Below are 24217 nucleotides of genomic sequence, written 5' to 3' on the forward strand. Positions count from 1 at the left end.
GAACTGGAAATTGCAGAACAAAAAATCATTCACAGACTGGACTCTGTTAAATATGGTCTCAGCAGGGACTACAGATTCATATCCTGTTATCTGGATTAGCTTTTGTGACCCCTTTGTCCTTATGGGTGTATTACTTTTTTGTCTCTTGAAGCACTTCCCTCCTCCCACAGGACTGTAGTTTGATCATGTTGGCCAAGTTCCTTTGACATGTGAGGGGATAGTACCACTCTATGTGACACTGATTTGGCCTTGCAGCTGGAGTACTGTGTCCAGTTTCAGAGACTACATTTTAAGAATGATGCACTAATGTTGTTGAAGGCCCACGGAAAAGTAACAAACACAGTAAAGACCTGGAATGCAAACCTTATTAGGAAAGACTAAAGGAAGTCAGTATGTTTATTCTGGAGAAAAAGGAGATTAAGGTGGGAACATTGTCGCAGTGTTCAAATATTTGAAAGGCTGCCATGAAGATACGGGGAAAATGTTTTCCAATGCCATAAAAATCAGGATAAGAGGTAATGGATTTAAATGGCAGTAAAATAGATTTATATTAACTGGCAGGAAAAACTTCCTAACAGTAATAGGAGTAGGACAATGGAACAAATGGCCTAGGGAACTTGTAGAATCTACTTTATTGGAAGTTTTCAAGAAGAGCCTGGATAGGCATCTGCCTGGGGCATTTTAGGAACAGAGACATTGCGCAAAGATTTGGAGTATATGGTCCTTGAGGGTCATTTATTTTAAAAATAGTTTTTAAAAATTATTTTAAAATGTATGAATGTAAGAGCATCAGGACTGGACTTTATAATCCTATGATTTTGTGGCCTTTGACAGTTTTAATATAAATATTCAAGGAGTACACATTTGAGCCATTAGTGCATTCATTGTTAACCTCATAATTTGCACACAAATCATTATCGTCTACCCACATTAAATTTAACAACACAGAGCAGTAGTGATATTCTATGTCATCACTATAACATTAAAATTTACAAAGCATGCTATAGAACGTTTACTACTATGGTATGAACTAATATAGTTACAACTAAACTACAGTGCAGTGATTAAGTATTTTGCTTGTTCAATTGATCACAAAACTCAGACTCACAATGGTCTTTTCAATCATCAGCATAAATGATCAAGGTTCTATTTTTTAATTCAAAAGACTATAATAGCTCCTTTCAGTTACACCAAAATGTTAGCATAGATATAAGAAAACTACCTGTATTGACAGAGACAGGTGTAGGGAGGGTAGGTCATTTTCAAATGTTAATGAAAATGAAAGTCCTGCTTTATGTTAATCCCTTTCATACTGCAACATTTGGAACAACAGGATTGTGAAAGAAACACTTTAAGTCTGGGAGAGTAGTGTTTTGAATCACATACCTGGTATTATATAGATGGGAACACGTTTTGCAAATGCAAATCCATAGTGCCAATAAAATGTCAGATTACAGAAGAAAGTGGATTTTCACTAGAGCTTGAGAAAAATGCATCTATAGCCATAAAATAAAAAAATGTGATTTGTTTAATTTAAAAAAGGGATGAACCAATTCCAATTATATCTTGGCAAAAGATTATTTCAGCCTGAAGAGAATTAAAATGGCCAGTTCTAAAACTCCTTAAAACAGGCTTAAAAAAAGAAGGCCTGACAGACTGAACTTTAAAAGCAACAGCACAGTTGGGTGCTGTTATAAGAGGCATTTTTTAATAACTGTGATCAAAGCTTATTAAGCAGTAGCAGCGTCAAGCCACTGATGTTTTGGATTTCACAAGAGAACTAATTAAATGTAAAGGGCCATAGTCTCCTGAAGGCACAATATGCAATCCCCAAGATAGGAACCTGTGTGAGAGGGTGGAAAACAAGGTGTTCACTGTTTTTTATTTGGGGTATGAAAGTTTATTAGAACCCCTTCCAAACCTGTCCTCTAAAGCAAATCCTATCATTTCTGCTGATTTCAATGGGGTTCCGTAATGTAACTGAGGAGTTCATAATCTAAACTAAAAATATTTAGTCATTCTAGCAAAGGAGAGATCCTTTACGCTGCATATTGATGCACTGTCATCTCATCCCCACCCCCAATACAGGGGCATTAACAAGAGTGTGAACATCTCCCTTCTATTTAATGAAGCATCAACCTCAGAGAAGTACCTGTGCAATTCTTTCTAACACTAAGGCCCATGCTACATGTTACATATATTACAGCTACAAAGTTGTGCTTCAAAATATGTAACAAAACTATAGCTGGTTTCTACCCAGCTTTAACTTGAATGTCTGGCAGGGCCCTAATAGCAACAGGAGCCAGCACAGCTTTATCACATCTGAAGCAACCCTATAAGCTCCTCCCCACTTCCACCATAAGAGCCGAGCTAGAGAAGCCCTGCCCCACCCAGGTGTAGAAACTGTGTGCCAGGCTATCATAGGAGCAACTCTGGACTTTCTGGTCCTAGAAACTGAACTGGAGCAGCCTGTCCTAAGAGCCCCTTACCTACCCCAGAGACTCAAAATCCTCACTGCTCCTGCTGTGATCCCTGCACCATGCTCTTATGGCTGGACAGTGCAGGACTGCTCCTCCTCAGCTTCTACAGCTTCTAGGGCTTTGTCTCTTCTCAGATAGATCATAAGTTTTGTTCCTTGCCTTGTCTACTAGTTCAGGTTTACCTGGGGTTTTTTTATACCACTATTAAATGGTATACAGATTTGAGAGAAAACCTCTGCATGCTCCTGTCGATTCTGGCTTTGAGCCACATATTAGACATTGTAATCAAGAAGTAATGAGAGACTCTAGCAAAACTGTATAGGAAACTAAATAGATCTCTGCCTGCTGATACTGTGCCGAGCTTGGAAATGTATCCAATAATTTGATTAAGAATGTATGAAATAATAGGGGAAAAAAAGAAAGATACAAAAGGTTTGGGTTGGTTTTTTTTAGATTTATCTTTTATTATGGATTTATAAAGCCACATGGGACCATTGTAATTCTCTAGTCTGACCTTTTGCAAATACAAATCAGATTTCCTTGAATTAATTCTTGCCTGATCAATGTCCTTTAGAAAAGTATTGCACCTTTTTTTTTAAAGAGAGGGAGAATCCAACAAACCATTGCTAAATTATTCCTTATGGTCACCCAGTCAAGCTATTAATCCCTCATTATTAAAAATTAGCACCTTTTTCTAGCATTAATTTGTCTACTCTCCATTTCCAGTTGCTGCATCTTGCTCCACTCTCTACTGAAGAACCCTGTATTATCACATTTCTTTGCCTGCTATAGCTACTTATATATTATGATTGTATCACACTTTTGTTTGTTAACTGAGCAAACTGAACTTCTCTCTTACTAAAAAGGGTGATTTCCAATACTTTAGTCATTCTTGTGACTCTTCTCAGAGCTCTCTCCAATTTCTCAACATCCTCCGTGAATGATGGCAGTAAAATTGGATTCAGTGCCAAATAGAGGTAATACCACCTCTCAACTTCTACTCGTTTTTGCCTTGTTATGTATTCAAAGATTTTGGCCATAGATTTGTATGGGCAGCTCATGCTTAACTGATTATCCACCATGACCCCCCAAAAATCCTTTTCAGAATCACTACTTCACATGATACGATCCCCTGTCCTGTAACCCAGGCCTATATTCTTTGTTCCTAAATGTCTGCCTTCACATTTGACTATTTTAAGAGACATATTATGTAGAAGTGTAAAAAGCAATTTTTGTCTCTTGGGCACAGATGATGACAGGAACTGAGCTGGAAGAAGTGGTGACCAACATTCTTGTGCCCTCCTCAAAACTGGAGCCCAGGTCACCCACCCCTAGTCTGGTTGTGGTACTCTTCAAAGGCAGGGAAAAGCAGGACTGGCCCTAAGGATCCTGCAGCTTTACACTGCACCCTGGTACTGATTAAAGGGTATCACAGCTCACACACTGCTTGAGCAGCCCAAGAGACTTCCCATGCTGCCCCAGCAGGGGTTATTCCTGATGGCCCTTTAACAATCCCAGGACTCCCCTGGACTGTTTAATGGGTATTAGTAATGCCCAGGGATGGTGGGGGTCAAGTTCTCCTCATCTCTCAAACTCCTGCAGGGCAGGGAGCTTTTCCTTTGCAACTGCTGCTTTTCAGCACCTGCTAGCTTCTCACTGACATCCTGCATCCTTCCCAAGCAATGGAGAGGGCAGGCTGTCAATCATCAGGCACCTCTAGGAGTTGGGGCCTCTAGCAGGACACAAGAGGGCTGCTTCTTGAGAGCTTGGCTTTGAGGAGTCTGCATAGCTCTCCAGCCAGAAGGCTGGAATGCCTGCACAGCCCCAACCCAACCTACTTTCTCAGGGGTAAGAATTTCCCTGAAATTCTCAGAATTGGAACTGAATGCCTGTCCATAGCCTAAATCAGAAAACTGTAAGTTGTGTATAATGATAGGTCTTTAATAAACTTGTGCATAAGTTCTATAGATGTGATAACCAATCATGTCACAGTGCAGAACAGCTTCAACTTTCATTAGAGGCCATGAACATGTGCAGTCAGTCAGTTATTTATGGCTTTGTTTCATTGGTTAGTTTTTCCTACAGTAGAGATAAATAGCAACAGCAAGGGAAAACCTACAAATCCAACAATCCTGAAGGAGAAATCCTTAAGTACTCAGCATCTCTCAATCAGGGTGCCAACAATCCATAAATGTACAACAGACCATAAAAACAAGGCTAACAACACCTGTCAAAAATCCACAAAGAAACGGAGCCATCTGTAAAAAAACCTAAGCAACTGGAGGTTGATTGAAGTGTCACATCAGAAAGAAGCTGGAGGCAGTGCTGATGGATAGACAAAGAAGAGCAGCGCTACCTGGTACCTTCTCAGAGCTTTGTGGCTCACAAGAGTCTCCACAGCTCCCCACCACCCCAGGGCAGCTGCATCCTGACTGCTTGTGATATTACTTGCCTCACTGGCAGCAATAGTCCTTTTTGGAGGGGTTCTACTTTGGAACAGGGAAATGGGCCTGGCAGGGGTAAGTCTGAGGGGCGGGTGGATGGGGGAAGCACGGTATGGTGTTCAGTCAGGAGCACCACGGTGTGGGTGGGTGAGTAGGGGATCCCTGCAGTGCAGGCAGCAGGGTATAAACTATTGCTGTAGTCAAGCAGGGTTGCCAACCTAAGTCTTTGTTTCCAATGATAATCTGCAAATGTTTTACTGATGGCCACACATTTTTACTATGGCTAGTCTTAAACCCCTAAATTTGAACTCCGCCCTTGTTCAGAGCCTTACATATTTACATTTATGTTATGTAAACGTATGTCAGCAAAAACGTGCGTCAGTGAATGAGTTTGGCAGTTAAAAGTTTGAAGATTGTTAGTAAAAAAAACCTGCCTTGGGTTGGCAACCCTGCTCTCAATGCAAGTCAGCCTTGAAAGTGGCCCTTTAAAAAAACTGAAAACATTGTGTCTGGCACAGAATTCTGTGATTTTGTATTATGCAAAGCTTTGTACTATAAAACAGACAATTTCTGTATAGCATTGATTTCATATTTCTCCAGTTTTGACCCAATTAGATAAAACAGCTCACTGACATGAGGCCAACAGCATATCAACAATGTGAATAAACTATTACAAAAATATTTATCTTCCATTTGTACAACGCAAAACTAGTATACAACCCCGTTTATATAGTTTTATAACTATCAACCACCCTTTATAATACCCCTTCCTTTTTTTAACATATCTGAACTGCCAGCAATCACATTTTAGCAGTCGTCATGGCTGCTTAAAAACATTAGAAACCCCCCAAAACAGGCACTTTACTGTAAACTCTGCTTGCCTTTGCTCCAAGCCCCATGCATGCCCAGAAGAGGCATCACATTATTTGGACCTGGCTTGCCCGACATCTTTATAGATCTGGCATTTCAGTGGAGTTTTTTTGGCACTTGTATCTAATAGCTGATTCAATCAGCTATTAGATACAAGTGTCAAAAAAGCCCCACTGAAGTATCCAATCTATACAGATGTTGTAGAGCTGGGTCAAACTAAGGTGCTGCTTCTTCCAGTAAAGTGCGGGGTTTTTTTTCATGTCTGCCAGCAGCCCATGTGTATATAATAATGCCTGTAATTTAAAATGAAATTGAACTTAGTAAATAATCTATAAAAAGTTCCACATGCTGTTAGTTATGAAAAGTATGAAATTTGTTGTTTAATAAACAATGACAACTCCTTCATTAAAAACTGGAAATGTCTGCAATTTACTCAACTTCAACAGAGATCTTTTTATGCTTGCAGGCTGGCTTGTCACAATGAAAACCTGCAGATAGTATTTTGTCTTCATTACGGCTTACTCATATGAAGCAGTGGTTTTCAACCTTTTTTCATTTGCAGACCCCATTGAAACTTTCAACTGGAGGTGTGGACCCCTTTGAATTGTAAGTATAGGTATTCATGTACCTTTGATTGATCATAGTCATCTTTCAAGGACCACTTAGACATATTCTGTGGACCCCAGGGGTCTGCAGACCACAGGCTGAAAACCACTGATAAAAAGCAATTAGCCTACTTGTGATAAGTCCACAAAGACAATATATTTTGTCTTACCTAATGCTACTGAAGCAGGCTGTGTTAAAGGCTCACTTTCCTCATCAGTGCTGCCCTCATAATCATCTTCTCTTTCAGCAGCAGTTTCAACAGAAGTGCTATTCATACAAAAGAAAGATGATTTTTCCATTTCTTATGTTTGTATTTTATTGACTATTATTTCTACAGTATTTCATAGACTAATACCACTACAGAATCCCTATGCTGAACAGCTTATAAGCAAAATATTAATATATAAAGAAGAATTTGGAACAAAGTGGATATTTTGAATGATCACAAAATTAGTTATTCAATAATGGCTCTATGCGTTTTAGAAGAAAGGTGTTTTCTGGGGAAACAGAACAGAGATGACTTCTACCTCTGACAACATAGACCATTATTCATTTTCTACCAGAACTAACTTAAAATTCAACTTTAAAAAAACATCTTTCATCAAAGCCATACCACTTTAAGCTGCACCACAAATAGCAAGTTTAGTACTGGTTAGTACTTGGATAGGAAGCAGTCAGTGAAAACACAGCTAATGATTGGTTTATTCAGTAGTTCATGCTCTTCTTCTTCAGTCAGCATTGAACAATAAAGCCCATAACAATATGCTGGCATGTGTAATATGTCAGTCATCTCACATATCACTGGAAGCTTAATTGAATCTTCTTGGCTTTCTGCCTTGACATATTCCAAAATCACAAGTTTAGTTACTACTTAAATTATAAAACATGTAAAACACCTTAGAATTAAAGCAACTATATAAAGATAATTTATTATTATTACATAGAATAGTTTGCTGTACAATTGAAATCAAATTAAAATCTATTTACATGTCAGGTGTTACACTGTATAACTCAGCAAATTTATGAATACCTTCCATGTGTTTTATCCTCTGTAGGTTCCTTAGCTTCTTTTAACAACTTTTGTAAGTTTTTTATCTTTGCTTTCTTTTCATTGAGCACCAGGACAAACCGTTGATAAAGATCTGTCTCTAATTCTTCTTTAGCTTCCACACATATTTCAAGTCTAAAATGTAACAACAATTGTTATTCTCTTTGCATTTTACCATTTTCGTTTAAAATCCTGTATATTTGTAGGAATATGTAATGTAGGGAGGCCAAGACTCCTAACACAGAAGTTGTCACACATGACCATACTAATGGTTCCCATGGTCTATTATATTATATCCAAACATGTCAGAAAAAGCAACTTTAGCAGAATGTGCAAAAATGCTACTAATTGACATTTATGGAATCTTCTTCCCACAAAAAATCTCTTCCTAATTCCTCTTTCTTACAAATATTCTTTATATATACACTACACATGCTAGATATCAACAGCGTTACTTTAATTTTAACAGTGAATTCAATACAGTACATATACTTTAGTAACATACATAAGAGATTACATACAGACCTCTGGCACATATTATAGTTATGGTGTGATTTAGGTGTAAATCACACCATAAACAGTAACACTGCTACATGTGCAGTCAATTTACAGCACCATTAAGTTGCAAATCAACCACAAAAATATTCCACAAAAAACTGTGGAACATCTTTCTGACTTAAACAGCACCATAAATTGAACGAGTAGCACCAGTGGACCCCAAGACTATGGATCTCAGCTGATTGTTGGCCCCAGCTATGGGACAGCCTCAGGTCTCAAACCAGACCTGGTGTTGTCCTGGGCAATCAGCTAAGTCTTCTACCAGTTTAGCAATCTGCAGAACAGGGCTGGAGGGATCTCCATAGTGGTTCAATGGGGATTGAAGGAATTTTATGCCCCATCCCAAACACTGCACTTCCTACCATGTCAGACATGCATAAAATTCTTCCGATCCCCACTGGACCATTGCTTTGGCATCCACTAGGGGCCATACAGAGAAAGGCTAAGGCTTGATAGGCCTAAATTTGACACTGTTCACTTTTGTACTTTTAATACTCTTTCTCTCAGAATAAAAAAAAAAATATAGACCTCTCCAAAATTGGCTTCAACGTTAAAATTCCATCTGATGATCCGGGCAGTGCACACCATTCTCAAGACCCTTAGTTTGTTAGGATTTCAGAAGCAGGTGCACAGACTATGTGGACACTTGCCCATTCACTGTCCCTTGATTCCTCCTGCAAACTCTATTCTTATGAGCCAGCAGGATACTGAAGATGCTTCCTGGCAATCTCAACAAAAACACTAAACAGGATTCATTTCAATTTTAATCTCTCTCTAGCACTCAAACAATTACACTGCTAACACATCCTGTGTTGTAGAATCTGAACTGTAAAGCTAAGATTTTAAGATGTTACATCTTCTTTGGATGCGAGGATGATTTTTATGTATTAAATACAAACTACTTTTCATAGGAGGAACTAATTGTACATATGTAAGTAGTAGAGGTACACTGATAAAGACTTTCTTGGCCAATACCAACAGCCAAATGTTAACCAACCATATTGGCCGACGCTGATCCAATAACTGATTTACTTTAAATGCAAGGGATTTTAAAGTACTGACATAAACTTTTTTTTTTGGTTTGCTCGAGCAGCCTCCTGTGTCTCATGTATGAGTGTTCCGGTGCTTAAAAATGGCGGCGGGGCGCTTGAACTAAAGCTCATCAGATGAACTTTAGTTGAAGCACTGCCACCACCATTTTTAAGCACAGGAACGCTTTTAAGAAAAGCAGGGCCGAGCAGGGCAAGGGCAGAAGGGTGTGAGACTCTCAGCACTGCTGCCTTTACCCTGGGAACACCACACCAGCTGTGCTTCCCCTGTCCAGCCCGCATAACTCACCACTCCCACTGCTGCCAGGCAGGCTGGGGGCACGTGGCCAGTGCAGAGCTCCCGAGGGAAAGGTAGCAGAGCAGAGAGCCCCAAGCCCACAATGAGCAGCTTACATTCACCCCACACACAAATCTGGGTGGGGCACATGTCCCCACAAACCTCCCCCTGGGGGGTGCATGCAGTTTCAGGGAGCACCCTCTCTGTGACCCATGGACAAGCTGCCCGTGGCTCCATCCCACTCTCTGCCCCAGCACTGGGCCCCATGCACCATCCTGGCTGGGCAATGCTTCCAGCCCCAGCCCCAGCCCCATGCCCTTTCCACTCCACAGACTAACCTGCAAGGAGCTCTTTTCCACACTGCTTGGCTGTATCCCTGGACATGTGCATGCGTGCAGCCCCCTGTGTCTTGCTATCAGCAGCCCCAAGCAGGACTCATTGCAGCACCCCCTGTTCATGTCTATGGACACAGCACCCCCTGTGTCTTGCTCCCGGCAGCCCCAAGCAGGACCCATTGCAGGCTAGATTGCTGCCCACCTACAAAGGGAAACTAGCCATTTCCCGAGGGAACCCAGGCATTCAGGGGCCCCAGGCCCACAGGAGAAAGGAAACTCAGGTTTCTAGGGCCCTGGCCAGAAGGCATAATTATGGGTAAACACTATAGGTTACAATGGCCAAAAAAAATCTGATAGCCAATAATGTCATTTCCCTATTTATCAGTGCTGATCCAATAGGCAACTGATGTATTGGTGCACCTCTAGGAAATAGTAAGAATTTTATGAGTGAGAACTTTGAAATGGGTTATTCTGAAGTTGTATATGACCTACCCAATATATATATGCAAAAATATGTTTTCAGGAACTGATTAATTGAGCTTAAATCAACAACAGATGTATAGCACGGCAAAAATAAATAAAAAGACTACATGATACTCGATTACATAATACTCAATTTATTCAATTCTAACATGAGGTCCTGTTGTCGTCCCCCCCATTGAACAAGAGACCTAGATAAAAACCCTCATCTTAGAAGTGAGTATGAGGGTGGTGAGGGGGCAGGTAGCTGCTGTGACTCAGGTTCCAGCCCCTACCTGAGGCTTGGGCCATAACCCCAGCTGCTAGCTGCCCACCCAGCCAACTCTGCACCCCACCATCTTCCCCCTGTAGCCTCTTTTCCTCATCTCCCCCTCACCCCACAGCCTCTGCTCTCCTGCCTGTCCTTCTCCTTCTCTTACCATTGCTCTGCATCAGCAGGCAGGCCCCAGTCCACACCCACAGTAGCAGTGCAGAGTTGCTATGGGGACTGGGACTGTTCTAGCCAGGGACACTAGCTCAGTGTCCCAGGCTAGAACAGGAACAGAGCCTATCAGTATGGAGCAAGGATAAGGGAAGGGAAAGCTGAGGCTGGTGGGGGGAAAGGAAGTAGAGGCTGGAGTGGAGAGGGAAAGCAGAGGCTAGAGGGGAGAGGGAAGGGCAGGAGGGGAAGCAGAGGTAGACAGGGAGGGGGGTTCAAGCCTGTCAGGGGGAAGCTGGCAGGGGAGCAAGGACAAGCATGGGTCAAGCTAACTGACCTCCCCATACCACCGGCCCCCCTGCAGCAGTGCAGGGGGATAAATTTAAGATAACCCTCCCAATAGTTAGATTCTGTACATGGAAAATTATAACTAATTTATAAATTTTACATGTATTTAACCTAATTATTAGAGAGGTCATCTTAAATTCAGGGTCACGTTAGATTCGAGTAAGTATGGTAATAAGAACAATAAAACAACATTTTGTGTGCTGAATTAGGCAAGAGTCTTGTGGAAAATTTGGATCTTTAAGTTAAAGACTGCACTGTAATGGATGCTCATGGAGGCTCAATTAAAGATGATTAATTCTTGCATTTTCTTACTTTTTGGTTCTTGACATTCAACATAAGCATATTTTACATGGTTTTTCCTTTTGTTGTGTAGTACAGAAATATTCAAAGCAGCAAATGCACATTTTAATAATGAGCCTGCTGCTCACAGCATATTTCAAAACATAGGCATGCCAATTATATTAGTAGGGCAAACAGTATAATACCACAAACTTTTATAAAATATTCTGCAATCCACTACTGCCTAAATGGTGATACAGTTACTCAAGGAGGCATGTCATTTTTCAGAAATATATTAAATTTAAGAGCACAATAATTTAAGTTATAACTTAAAATGAAAATAGCAACACTACTATATTTTGAACACGTGTAAATATTATTTCATTTGTATATGTAATATGCGTGAAATGAAATAAAAACTCAATAGAAAAGAATCTTATAAAGTATTAACAAGTCTACTGTGATATGCTTAGGGATATGTTTAAGAGTTGATAAATAATTCATCTAATTTAAATGCAAATGGCCAAACATCATTACCATATAGATCAGTTAAAAAATTCTTAAATGAAAGATCATATGTACTAATCAACTACCAGGAGAACGTCCATTTAGAAATGGAAACGTTAACCATTTTGTGAGGAAAAGAAAAGATAAAAATGCCTAAGTACAACAGAACAACCACCAGCTGTGGCATGGACATCTGCATCCAATTCATAGCTAGAGGGGGCATGGCAGCATGGAATAATTGTCTAAATCTATCCCTGAATAAAGAGAGGTGTAACTTAAAAGCACAGCAGTCTTAAAACAAATACTAAGAGAACTTCTTTCTATAAATGGTTAATTTAATTTCACTTACTTCAACAGGAACCTTATGTCTATTTACCCCTAAAATCCCCTCATATTGGGGGGGGAAATAATGTTGATTTAGTGTGTATGAAATGCAGAGGGAAAAACCTCAAAATGCGTCAATAATGGCTAACTAAAGGTCAAAAATCAAAACAACCCTAAGAAACAGCAACTTGCAGTCCCTGAGATCACCTGAGGTGTTTCCACTACTAGCTAGCTGTTGTTGATATAACCAAAAAAGGAACTGCATGCAAAGCAATTTCAATGAATGAGCCTTGAGTCTGGAAATCAATTTCCCCTTCGGTGAGAGAGAACCTAAAGCCCCAAATTCATCCATGTATATGTGCAGATACATGTACCTGTCTAGAATCTCACCAAAATTATTTGGATACTACATGGCCATGAAGTACCATGTATGAGAGATGGAGGCATTGCAGGAGTGAGGTCCAGTCTGTAACCTGTGGGGCATGCTGAATGATCTGCTTGAGGAGCATTTATACAAATGCTCCAGAAGGTTGTGGGGGAGGGAGTGCGGAAGTGCTTTAACTAGAGCAGCTCCAAAAGCTGCTGTAATTAAACCACCCAGAGCGCCAAATGTATCAGAGTTCCTGTACTGAAAAATGGTGGCGGGGATGCTTTAACTAAAGCTCGCCGAACAAGTTTTAGTTAAAGCACCCCCGCTGCCATTTTTCAGCACTGCGGCACTGATACATGGGATGGCAGAGTTTGCTGGAGCTGGGACACAGAAAAATATTGTGGGTTAAGTGAATTAGTATTATGGCATAGGTTAATTTTGTATGAACTTTTTATGAAATGCAGGAAATGGACAGTCACTTTTGTCACCCTTTAAGAAATATGAAGAGTGAAATTAAAGGTCATAGATTGGTACAGATAGTGGTGCTCAACCTCCTAGCCCCACTAGCCTGAGTGGTGCAGGGCTGGTTTGTGGGATGGACCCCACAAGTGGGGTTGGTCTATGGGCTGAATCCAGCATAGGGTTGTTTATTTAATACAATACTAAATTAAAAATTCTTAAAAGATAAAAGATTATTAGAGTAGTGTTTGCAAGTTACAGTTTTCCTTTAAGATTGCTGCACAACACTTTAATCAAAATGCACCTTGGAAAGTAGCTGTGATTTTCTGCTTGGATAGAGAGGTGTGCCATGTATACATCATGTGGCAGGAGTGGGGTTTTCTGGCTATGAATTTGTATGGGATCAACAAAGATACTTTTATTTTTAATTCATTATAGCATTCATTACCTGTATTACATGAGCACTAAGAAAATTTGGCTAAGATTTCATTCCAGCATGCTATCTTCTACTAACACAACCTTTCATTGCAATTTGCCACATGCTTGTGCTTTGCATGTGATTTGTCTCAGTGAAATTTAATAGCTTTTGTATATGGCTGGGCAGATGAATCTCAAAACACAACTCTCAAATGTAATAAAAAAAAAAAAATCAAAAGTGAGTAAATCAAATGGGCACAGATAGTGTTGTCAGTCTTATCTCAGCTATTTTTGGTAATAGAGGTATGAAGCTTTTAATGTCACATGTAATTGAGATCAGATCAATCAGGAAACTATCACATCCTACTGAAAGCAGCTAATGTTAATCAGAATTGCCACTGGTAGATAACAAAAGGTAACTGATGTAACTGTCCATTTCTTAAGAAAGAATGACATGCAGAAATAATATGAGCTGAAGAACCAGCTGCAGTTATACATATATTTTTGCACCCAAGGCCAGGCAGATAATGGATAATGTTGACTTTTACGCCTGCCACATACTAATATCACAATGTTTCTTATGTTTACTTCACCTCCTTCTTAAAATTGCACCCTATTCCCTTTTTTTTCTTCTTCTGTGGTAGTGGTGCAGAATGTTGATGAGCTAATGTTAAGAAGTCATTTTCAAATAATTTTTTTTCAAGTGCCAAACGCCCAACCTGCATTTTTATAGGCAATTTATGGTTCAATTTTTCTGTTACTATACTTGACTACAATATAAATTGACAGCAATCTTAACTACAGTCCATCCATATTAATTTTAGTAATCACTATAAAACAAACCACATTCCAATCAAAATTTACCTTTTATTTTCTGGATTTAGGAATTATTTATATGAATAAAAATATTATAATTTATTTTTTATATTTTAATTAATCTGTTCTTTGTGTGTATGCACACCCAAAGAAAGGGTGTTCTAAAACTCTTTATGACTATTTTTATGTGCAGTAAAAACAAGTAAACTAAACTGTTTGGCATAACATAGCCAAATGATAATTAAGTTCTAATTTTATTATCTAGCTAAAAGTAACTGGGTGTTAACCACCCAGTTTTCTTCAGCTCCTAATTAAATGGCAACAGTTTCTCTAATCTCTCTCTGTTTGAGCTTTACCACCAAGTGATTGGGGTGGGGTTTTTTGTTTTTTTAAATCTAGTGCTATAGTTTTAAATAACATATGCTAGAATTTTTCAATTTATTTCAGTGTACTCAGCAATAATCCATAGATTTTAACACAAGAAGTCTAACAAAGGTGCCTTTTTTACACCATCTGCAAAGCGGTAAAATGGCTGTAGAGCCCAATCCTGCAATTACAGGATAGTGAGAAAAAGTGAGTTAACTGAATCAAGGCCAATCAGCACCTCACATGTATTCATCAACGTGTTGTAATGCATGTAGTTATGACTAAGAATGTAAAATAGTTAAAATTCTGACAATTTGAGCAATCTGTCTTCAAAGCCCATTTTGAATGTAGGGAGCTTCAAACTTCTCTACTGTCTTTGTCTTTTCCCATTCTGCTAAAATCTGAAGCATGTTAGCAGAAAAAATTCTTACCTCTGGCACAAGAACAGCAAGAAGTTCACTCTGTTCAAATAGTGCACCCTTGGACAACTATTTTTTCAGTGGAAATTCAGGAGGTAGTAACTGAGCAACAGATGACCATCTCTGGGGAGAACTAGTTACCTGACAAAAACGACTGATAACTATAGAAGAGAGAGTCTTTTCCTTGGACATATTAGAGAGATGGGGAAGAGATTAGAGAAAGTCCATGTTCCTCAGGAGAAAAAATGTGCAGGAAGGCAAGGACATAGGAAGAAACCTGGCCTCCTTAGAAGATACTGACCAAAATCCACAAAAATAAAAAACCAAGAATGCTGAGGAAATGGTGTCAGGAAAATTCATAGAAGTATTTTAAAAATTTCTCACAATCTATGAAGAAAGGAGTAATTAGTTTTAGAACTTTTACAAGCATCTGTTATATGTTTGAACTATTATGTGCCTCTGAAATTTTAAGCCTGACTATCCACTGGAACTTTGAGAAAGATTATTTTAAGCTTCTGGGGACTTTAAGACCCCTGGCAGATGATATACTTAAGACATGATTAACCACATCTTAAGTAGTAACCGGGTCACTGTTTCATACGATTAATCATTCAATAAAACAGGGAATAAGCCAAAAAGTTATTACATAAAGTATGTGTAACATCTTTGTGGCTGGTTCTAGTAGCACCTTAAAATGAACATGTGGCCAGGCCAATCAGGTGATTGGGGCTCCCAGCCATAAAGGCACATCAGAAACCTTGACTCTGATGTTCTCCCAGGCTGGGACTCAAAGCCAGGTGCACCAGACACTCAGCTTCCTACTTACCAATGTAAGGTGAGCCCGAGATCATGATCAGTACCTGCACCAGTAAGAAAGCACAATTGGGATCTGATCTCCAGTCCCACAATTGTGGATCAGATCCCATCATACCTTTAACTGAACATCTGCCACAACTTAAAAAACAAATGCTAGGGCCTTGGCAGTGAGACCGTGGCATCTCAACTGTCAAAGGCAGTGCTAGGCAGAGGATCTATACCATAAGGTATACCTAGAGACCTCAAAATGCTTAAATACATTACTTCAAAGGATCAGGCTGTCAAAAAGCTGTGAAGTTTCTTCCTTTGGAATTACCTATTACTAGGTACAACACTACATCTTAATATAAGACTGAATGTAGTCCTGCACACAAACTATAATACATTATACTTTGTAACATTGTTTAACTGTTAGAGAAATGCTTCTAATAAATTTAAGGACAAACCATGTCATTTGTTTTCTTTTCTTATTTTAAATCAGAAGATTCTATATTTTGTTAGCTCACCACCGAGCTAGTTTCTTACACAGTTACAGATAAACTTGGCTTCATATATTTCAAATAGCATTTACTGAGAAATAAAACATTACAAATATGATTTGTGCAATTTTTATTGTATATTTGACTTAATTTTCCCCATGAGACTGCTGCAACCTTTGACTTTTTGACAAGATACTTAACCTTCACTTTTACCAATTTACACAAAGTAAAAGACACAAAAAGGACTTCCTCAGAAAAAAATGCACAAAGCTTTTTTCAGAAGAGAGGTAAAGACCAGTTATTTCAATGGAATATTTTTTTGCCTATGTAAAGCTAGATTTTTTTTATGGCACCATCTTAAGTTCCCTTTTGAAGAAGGGAAGCAGCTGCTACAAAATACTTATCAACATTAAAATAAAAAGAAATATACATATTACACTTTGTGCAAATCCCCAGTAGTGTCTACCACAATAAACTGTATTAGCAGGAATGTTTTGTTGTATAGGTAGACTGCATCAAAACACACTACAAGGATATCCTATTAACACATTTTTGAACTTACCGTCCTTGTACGTCATTCCAGTCACTTCGAAGCCTTTCGTTTTCTTTTTGCAGGTGCTCATTTTTGGCATGAAGTCTTGCTATGCAATCTAGGCAATAGCTAATCAGCTCTTGAATGACTTCAGCTGGAGCTGAGACTTTCTGTAGCTTCAGTGATCCAAGTCTAAACTAGGACAAAAGGAAAAACTGAGTTACTTTGGTAGAACTAGAAAGGTCAAAAAACCCAGATTCAATAAAACCCAGATGTACTCTTAATAAGCATAAACAGTGAACAAGTAAATCTTTGAAAGGTTTTATTAAAAGTTACAACATAGCCAAAAGAGCACGTGCAGAAAAGCATCAACTGTGTATGAATATTTTCTGTTTTTATTCAATCTCATGTATGTATAAGGGGTCTATTATTACAGTATTTATACAATGACATTAGCTTCCATCAGTATGAAAGAAGAAAGATATAGTACACTATGTTAATAATCTGTTCCTGTAAGGAATAAAAGGTTAACAGCATGTACACATAACAAAACATGTCAAGCAAAGTGTTGCAATGCAGGCCTAGAAGAAAAGAGAACAGAAAGGTATTTTATTGAATTGTTCCTGTTTACATTGCCTGATAAAATAACCAGAGTGGAATTTGTCACTTACTCTGAGCAATCAGATCAGCCATACAACATAAAACTACTAAGTCAAATAAACAATATAAATGTTCATAATATAATCCTTCAACGTTAATGTAGTACCATAGATGTCTATGGTGTTTCACAGATCCTCAAAAGAAGCCTTTCCCATAAGTTTTCCCTCCAATGGCTCAAGCCAGCAAACCTTTAATAATGCAAGTCATCCCAATTATTTCAGTGGGATTCCTCATATAAGCAGAGGTACAGGATAGGGTCTATAGGCAGTAGTGGGGTTCTCTGCTGTTGAAGATGCTACAACAGATAGAGACATCATTAACATTAAGAGAATTCCAACCAATTCTAGAACATGTACCAAAAGTGAAGGTTTAGTCTAACACTGAACAGCAAACTTTTCTAGATTAGATATATACTTCATGTTAGACTGTTTTTCTTTATGTTCTACTGTTTACAGTTATATGGAACAGATGACAAGATGCATTTAATTTATTTTTAGAAGCTAGATTACATTATCAGTTCCCACAAAGTGACACCATAGGCCCTGGATATCACACTTGCCTGACAGCCTTAACAAAGGTGGACATGTGTAAAGGAAACTGTTTTTCATCACTTGCAAGCCATCACCAACCTAATGGATAAAGAATTCATGCTATACTTCAATTAGTAACCATAGTATGTAAAAATACAGTAGTAAGGATAAATGAAAATGCAATCTTCTTACTGCCTTAACTTAGAGAAAGAAGAGCAACTAAATCTAAAAAAACCTGACTTGTAAATTACTTGGAATATAATGAATTCAGGTAAAATAAATACAAATATTTATTCACAACAAAGAGCATGAAACTCATTCTCCCAGTGTACCTCTTATGGTCTATGTTGTGTAAGGAATTCTGATTACAAATTTAAACAAATTTAAAGTGAACTGTAATATACTTCCATAAAAAGTGAATTTTGTAGATCTACCTACATAGAAACAATGTATTTAATAAGGTGTCAAGATATCAATTATGGTATGATTTTATTAATGTATATCTTTACTCATGTTTTCAAAGATTTTATAATTCCACCCTTACTGGTATGGTGAGGTACAGCTGAAAAGACAAAATCCATAGTTTCTACCTGTCAGTCATGAAGGATTTCCCAAAGCAAATGAAGAGCTAGTGGGGTTCACATTGTTGAGAACAATGCAGGAACAACATACTATTAATGTGCCATCCAACTATCATAGGGTTCTAGACATTTCCTGACTGTGTTCTACATTTCTTCGGAGATACTGCATCAGCTAGAGCTTTAGCTGGAAATCTCCTTAAGAATATTTTTCTTCAGTGCCATAGAACAGGGGGAGGGAACCCCGCAGCAAGCATGCCAGAGCATGGTACACACAGGCATTTTGCTCGGCATGTGCACATTGGGGAAGGGGCTAGGACCGCACTGCCACAACAAGGATCGGGTCCTCTCGTGGATCCCCCACTGTCTGCCTCTGGCATGCCAACACTTACAAGCTGAAGTTATGGATGTTTCTGGCACTCTGCCCAAAATTGTTACCAACCCCTGCTGTGGAAGATCCCCTTTTATTCATCAAATAAGACTGTGGGAAATGGAATTACTTCTCTGTGTCCTATGTCCTTTTATATACCAGTGCAGTAAAAGACAATATTTAGATGCACACTTTTAATAAATGGCATTCATGGTAAAAGCAGTGAGTATTGCATTTTATTTAAAATAGACGTAACAGGATTATATGGTATGATGACTGAAGCTACTCACACTTCAGCTTCTATTACTGCTATTAGTGAAAAAAAAATTACAGGTTTTTTCAGAGCAGACATGGCCTATGAAAATAAAAATGCCATGAGAGTATATATGTCTTTGCTTAGACCAGCGGTTCTCAACCTTTTTAGGCTCAAGGTACCCCTTGGGAAATGCCAGCTCTCAGTTTTCACTTGTTTTTAGACTATAGAAAGGTAATAGAACAATTCTGATACAAAGAACTCAGAAAGACCACAGCACATCAGACTGTTTTTAACACTATGGATTCCTATCTGAAATCTCTGATATACATATATTGTGAATCATATTTGCATGCCTAGCAGAGCTAACTTTGTGTTAGGATCTCAAGGCACCCAAGGGTGCTGCAGCACCCTAGTTATCAATCACAGGCTTAGACTGAGGCAAGTAAACTGTGTTCATATAGACTCCTTTACCAAGTAAGGAGAAGGAGAGTTTTTATTGTGTTTCCAGACTATGAAGGTATTTGGTTCAATGAGCCATGGTACTGTCAATTTAATGTACACTGAAAATGTTAGCACTAACAATAGTAACTGTTATCTAAGTAACTTACAACTAGTTGGATTTATCTCTTACAACATGTCTAGTGTTGAGAGACTGATAAGTAATCCATAAGGAATGATAAAACTGCTAAATTAGATAGAATGTTAATCCCCCATTTCCAGTGAAAATATTTGAGGCAAAATGCTGACTATTCATGAAACAGTGTAGATAGAATATTACCTCAAGTCAATTTTACTCTAACATAAATAGGACCTCAGTCTCATTGAATCCCAAGTTGGAAAACTAAGCAGCTAAAAATGCAGATGACATTTCCCCACCCCCCAAGATTCATGTTTTAAAAAATCTACAAATAAAAGACAAGTTATAATGTGCAAAAATATTGATCAATAGGCTAGGGAATATTTGAAAATATACGTACAAGCATATCTGTAAAAAAATAAAAGGAGTGATTAATCTCACTGGAGTTAATTATAGTCCAAAGTCTAAGAAACTCCTGAGAAGATCCACATATGTGATTGAAGTGCAGAACTCTAAAAAGTATAGGGTTAGGTAAGGTATTCTTATAAATCGTGTCCTAAATTTCATGACTAACATGAGGCTGAAAGCTCAACTTAACCACTGTATTTATCTAATTCTGCATCTAATGTATTTGCAGTATAGATCATTTTCCCCCTCACGTGTATTAAATTTTCATTTTTTCAGGCTGGATCTCATTTGGTTAATTCCTACGTTACTGAATTCTCTCTAGATCAATCTGTATTTTCTTGCTATCCTTCCAACTGTTGCAATTCTCTCTTGCTATATCACCTGCAAAAGTAATTAATATACTGCTTCCTCCTTTAAATCATTCACAAAAATGTTAAGTAAAAACAAATTCCACATTGATGCATTAAACTCTTCATTCCCTCAAGACAATGAATTGCTTGTACTGGTGAATCATTCCTTCTGCTTCCCCTCTATCTCTATTTGGTTGTCATTGTTATTTTACTTTAAGGAACATGCAGACAGAATTAGAACTAACCAGGAAACTACTGTCTCAGCTTCTCCAGAAATTACACTCAGCACTACTCCTTCAGACTAATACCTTTCATTAGTAAAAACAGGAACAAAATCCTAGAGTGAAAAAGGCATTTTTTCTTACACATTTCCTAACAAAATTTGAAATGTCACTTGCTTTATTGGTAAATGAAGTTTTACTACAAATAGCCATTGACTATTTGTAGCCCATGCCCTTTCAAATTATCTAGATTATTTATATATATAATTTAAGCAAATTATTTCTTTAGTAAATTCTTTCTAAATTATTGGGGAGTAGGTTGTAGCCATGTTGGTCTAAAGACATAGGCAGACAAGGTTCTTTGAGTGAATCTGATATCTTTTATTAAATCAACTTAAATAGTTGGAAACATTTTTTTTCCCGTAAGCTTGCTAAGAATCCTGTAAGATTGCTAAGAAAATTTTTTTCCAACTATTTAAGTTGGTCTAATAAAAGGTATTAGATTCACCAAAAGAACCTTGTCTGCCCTTCTAAATTACTGAAGATCAAAGGAATAAATTTATTTCATTTGAGGCAATGATATACATCAGTGAAAGAAGATGAAATATGATTTTGAATGGAATTTCACAGAACTGTACAAACATTGAAAAATCCTGATTCCCTAATTGTGCTGTGACTTCTCCTACAAACTTTGAAGAAATTTCATAGATTTCATAGACATTAGGGCTGGAAAGAACCTCGGAAGATCATCGATTCCAGCCCCCTGCCCCAGGGGCAGGAAGTCAGCTGGGGTCATAGGATCCCAGCAAGATAAACATCAATTTGTTTCTTGAAGGCATTCAAAGTAGGTGCTTGAACCACCTCTGATGGCAGGCTACGATGGGGGCTCAGAGATACTTTGTTAGCATAAAACATTTCCACTGTTGGAAAGTATCTCTTGTAGATGAACAGATAGCTTCAGCTAGATGTCTAGACCCAACCAGATTCTATACAAGGAAGAAGGAACTACATAATTTTATAAATTGTTGCTCCCCAACTTAAACTAGCTCCTGACAACTCCATGATTCAATTCAATGAAGCCAATAATTGAGTTACAAAGCAACCAATGGGTAGGCCCAAATTATCTAAAAAAATATTTGTCTTCTACCACCAAACAGCAGTGCACTGCACTGACCAGAACCTGGACATATTTTTAAGGAAACAACAGGCAGAATCTTCTCAATGGCAGGCACAAGACAAGGAGAAGAAAAACCTTTACAAAGGAGAGCCAAAGGAAAACCCACTACTGTCATCTCCAGATCACAATGTACGATAAATCAGAGCAAAATAAAGTTTAATGGGATATTTACAAGTAACATCATGATTGACCTGACATGTTTACAAGTAACAGCATGATTAACATGAATAAACAGACATGCACTGCCTCTTACTTGACCTACTACTTGAACAGTGAGACAAGCAGCTCTTACTGGACCTCCTTCTGGCATAAGAACAGTGAAAACATTGAGGCTAAACCAGGAGAGAACCTGACATGCTGATTTTTTAATCTTTGGTCAGAACTTAAATGCCATAGTGACAAACACTCATTAATGTTAACAACAGGTAAATGCATAGGAGTATTAGATTACTGTTCTTGATGAAGAATTCTAGTAATTTGCTTATGGAAACAGGTGCTAAATTATTATGGTAAAACCTATAAGATTCTATTAGTAAGAAGGACACACTGAAACATTTAGCTGTATTTTTACTTTTAGCCATGATTCTTACCACATCACTCAAGCATCTGCTTAACTATTCTTTTTAACAGTGTTTTTTACCCCAAATCAATTTAGGGAATTAGGAGTTCTCAGGAGCCCAATACCATGTGACAAAGATGTTTGCTGCTTAGTTCAGGAACTTTTGTTTGCTCCAATCATGGTGGTCTGCAGCAGCTGTAGAGTATGGCTTCTGACTTGTATGTTTTTTAAATTCTTAAAACTTGACCCATAGTATTTTCCTGTTGCTGCCTGCTAATTTCATACTACATCTGGCTGATTTTGTAAATAGTTTTCACAGAAGGATTCACCCCCTTTTGTTTCTTTTTCTCATAAGAAGATTGCATTAATCAATATGAACATTCCAGTCATTTAAATAATGTCAAGATACAGTTACACACTCTGAACTGTTCTCTATTAAACAGAATTACCTTAAACCCAACTTATTTATCCTGCCATTTCTCATATCTGGGAAAAAGGGTTTAATTTATCTCACTCATTTCCTTGTTGTTACTTCTGAGTTGAACTTGTGGATATCCTTACTTAATTCTTTTCTTCTTAGACACAGATGCTGTCCTCCCCAAGTAAATGTTAAATAAATGTCCTTTTCCCCAGCAAAATATTAGTGAGGATCTAAGGGAAGATCCATGATCTTTAGTAAACTTACAGTATCACAGCAAGCATGGCTCCTGCATTTCCTCCTGCTGAGGAGTGATAAAGCCCAACAGATCCTTTTGCCAATGTCCCATTCAACACTTTTCTCCACACTGGTATTCAGAGCACCACCACACAGGACAGCATCAAAGAGCACAGAGATGAGCATCTGTGTACTCTCCATGACCTTGCCATTTTATTCTTCTCTGCTCCAGTTATGCTGTGTCTTTTTGTATCCATAAAACAGGGGTGCACATTTATCTGGGATGCAGGGCCGCTTAAGTTGTGGTGAGTTGTTGAGGGCCACCGGGTGGGGAGATGCTAGTCGATCCTATCCGGCCTGCTGGCTGCCTCCAGGAGCCTAAGAAGGGAGCACTACAGACAATGTGTGTAATGGAGTGCAAGGAATTCTGGGAATCAAAGTTTTATAGAGTGACAGTGGAGATCATTTCTGCTAGGCAGAGAATTGCCAGCAAAACCATCATTTTTTCTGCCTTATGGATATGGGCTTCAGCTGCAAAAAGTGGAGTGAAATTTTCCTCCCTCAAGCAGCAGCAAACTCCACTGCCACTCTAGAAAACTATGATTCCCCAAGTGCCTTGCTCTCCATGAGGCTACTTGGCTCTGCTTTCTGCTGTTCCTGCACATGCGAGTCACAAGGTTGGAGAAACGATTTTGGGGGCGGGGGTGAGATATGGCTGCCCCAAATACATTTTTTCCACACTACACCTCTGAACTCAGTGATTGCCTGGGATGCCATGAGGTCCTCTCAAGGGCGTTGTGCAATCTTAGTAGTCAGATGTCCAAACACCTACACAATTCAAAAGATACACCCAGAGATTTCAAATAGGAATCCATAGTTGAAAACATTATGACCTATTCTGGATTTCGAGTTCTTTTCAACAGAAGGATTGCTTTATTATTTTTCCATAGTCAAAAAGCAAGTGAAAACTAAACAGTGGCATTTTCCAAGGAGTGCCTTGATTGTAGAAAGGTAGAAAACTACTGCATTCATTAAATGAAGCCCTTCTTCTGCAACTGACTTTTTGCAAGTGCTCTGCTTGTGTGGAGTCAACTACAGTAAAAGCTCTGTTATTCGGCATCACCCGGGAATGGGGGGATGCCGGATAACAAAATATGCCGGTTAATAGAGCAGGCTGGG

At 38.5% G+C, this 24217-nt stretch overlaps 1 protein-coding gene across 1 annotated transcript in view; it reads right to left on the reverse strand.

Moving 5' to 3' along the window:
- XRCC4 (X-ray repair cross complementing 4) overlaps positions 1-24217 on the reverse strand; it is a 436070-nt gene that overhangs the window by 194179 nt on the left and 217674 nt on the right. The window contains exons 4-6 of the mRNA XM_019516927.1: positions 16728-16894; positions 7431-7583; positions 6570-6667 (exon numbers count right to left, since the gene is read on the reverse strand). Of these exons, the coding sequence (XP_019372472.1) occupies positions 6570-6667; positions 7431-7583; positions 16728-16894 (418 nt within the window). The remainder of the gene's footprint in view (positions 1-6569; positions 6668-7430; positions 7584-16727; positions 16895-24217) is intronic.

This window comes from Gavialis gangeticus, unplaced genomic scaffold, assembly GCF_001723915.1.
Source record: "Gavialis gangeticus isolate Ggan-Ray unplaced genomic scaffold, GavGan_comp1, whole genome shotgun sequence".
NCBI classification, from domain to species: domain Eukaryota; kingdom Metazoa; phylum Chordata; order Crocodylia; family Gavialidae; genus Gavialis; species Gavialis gangeticus.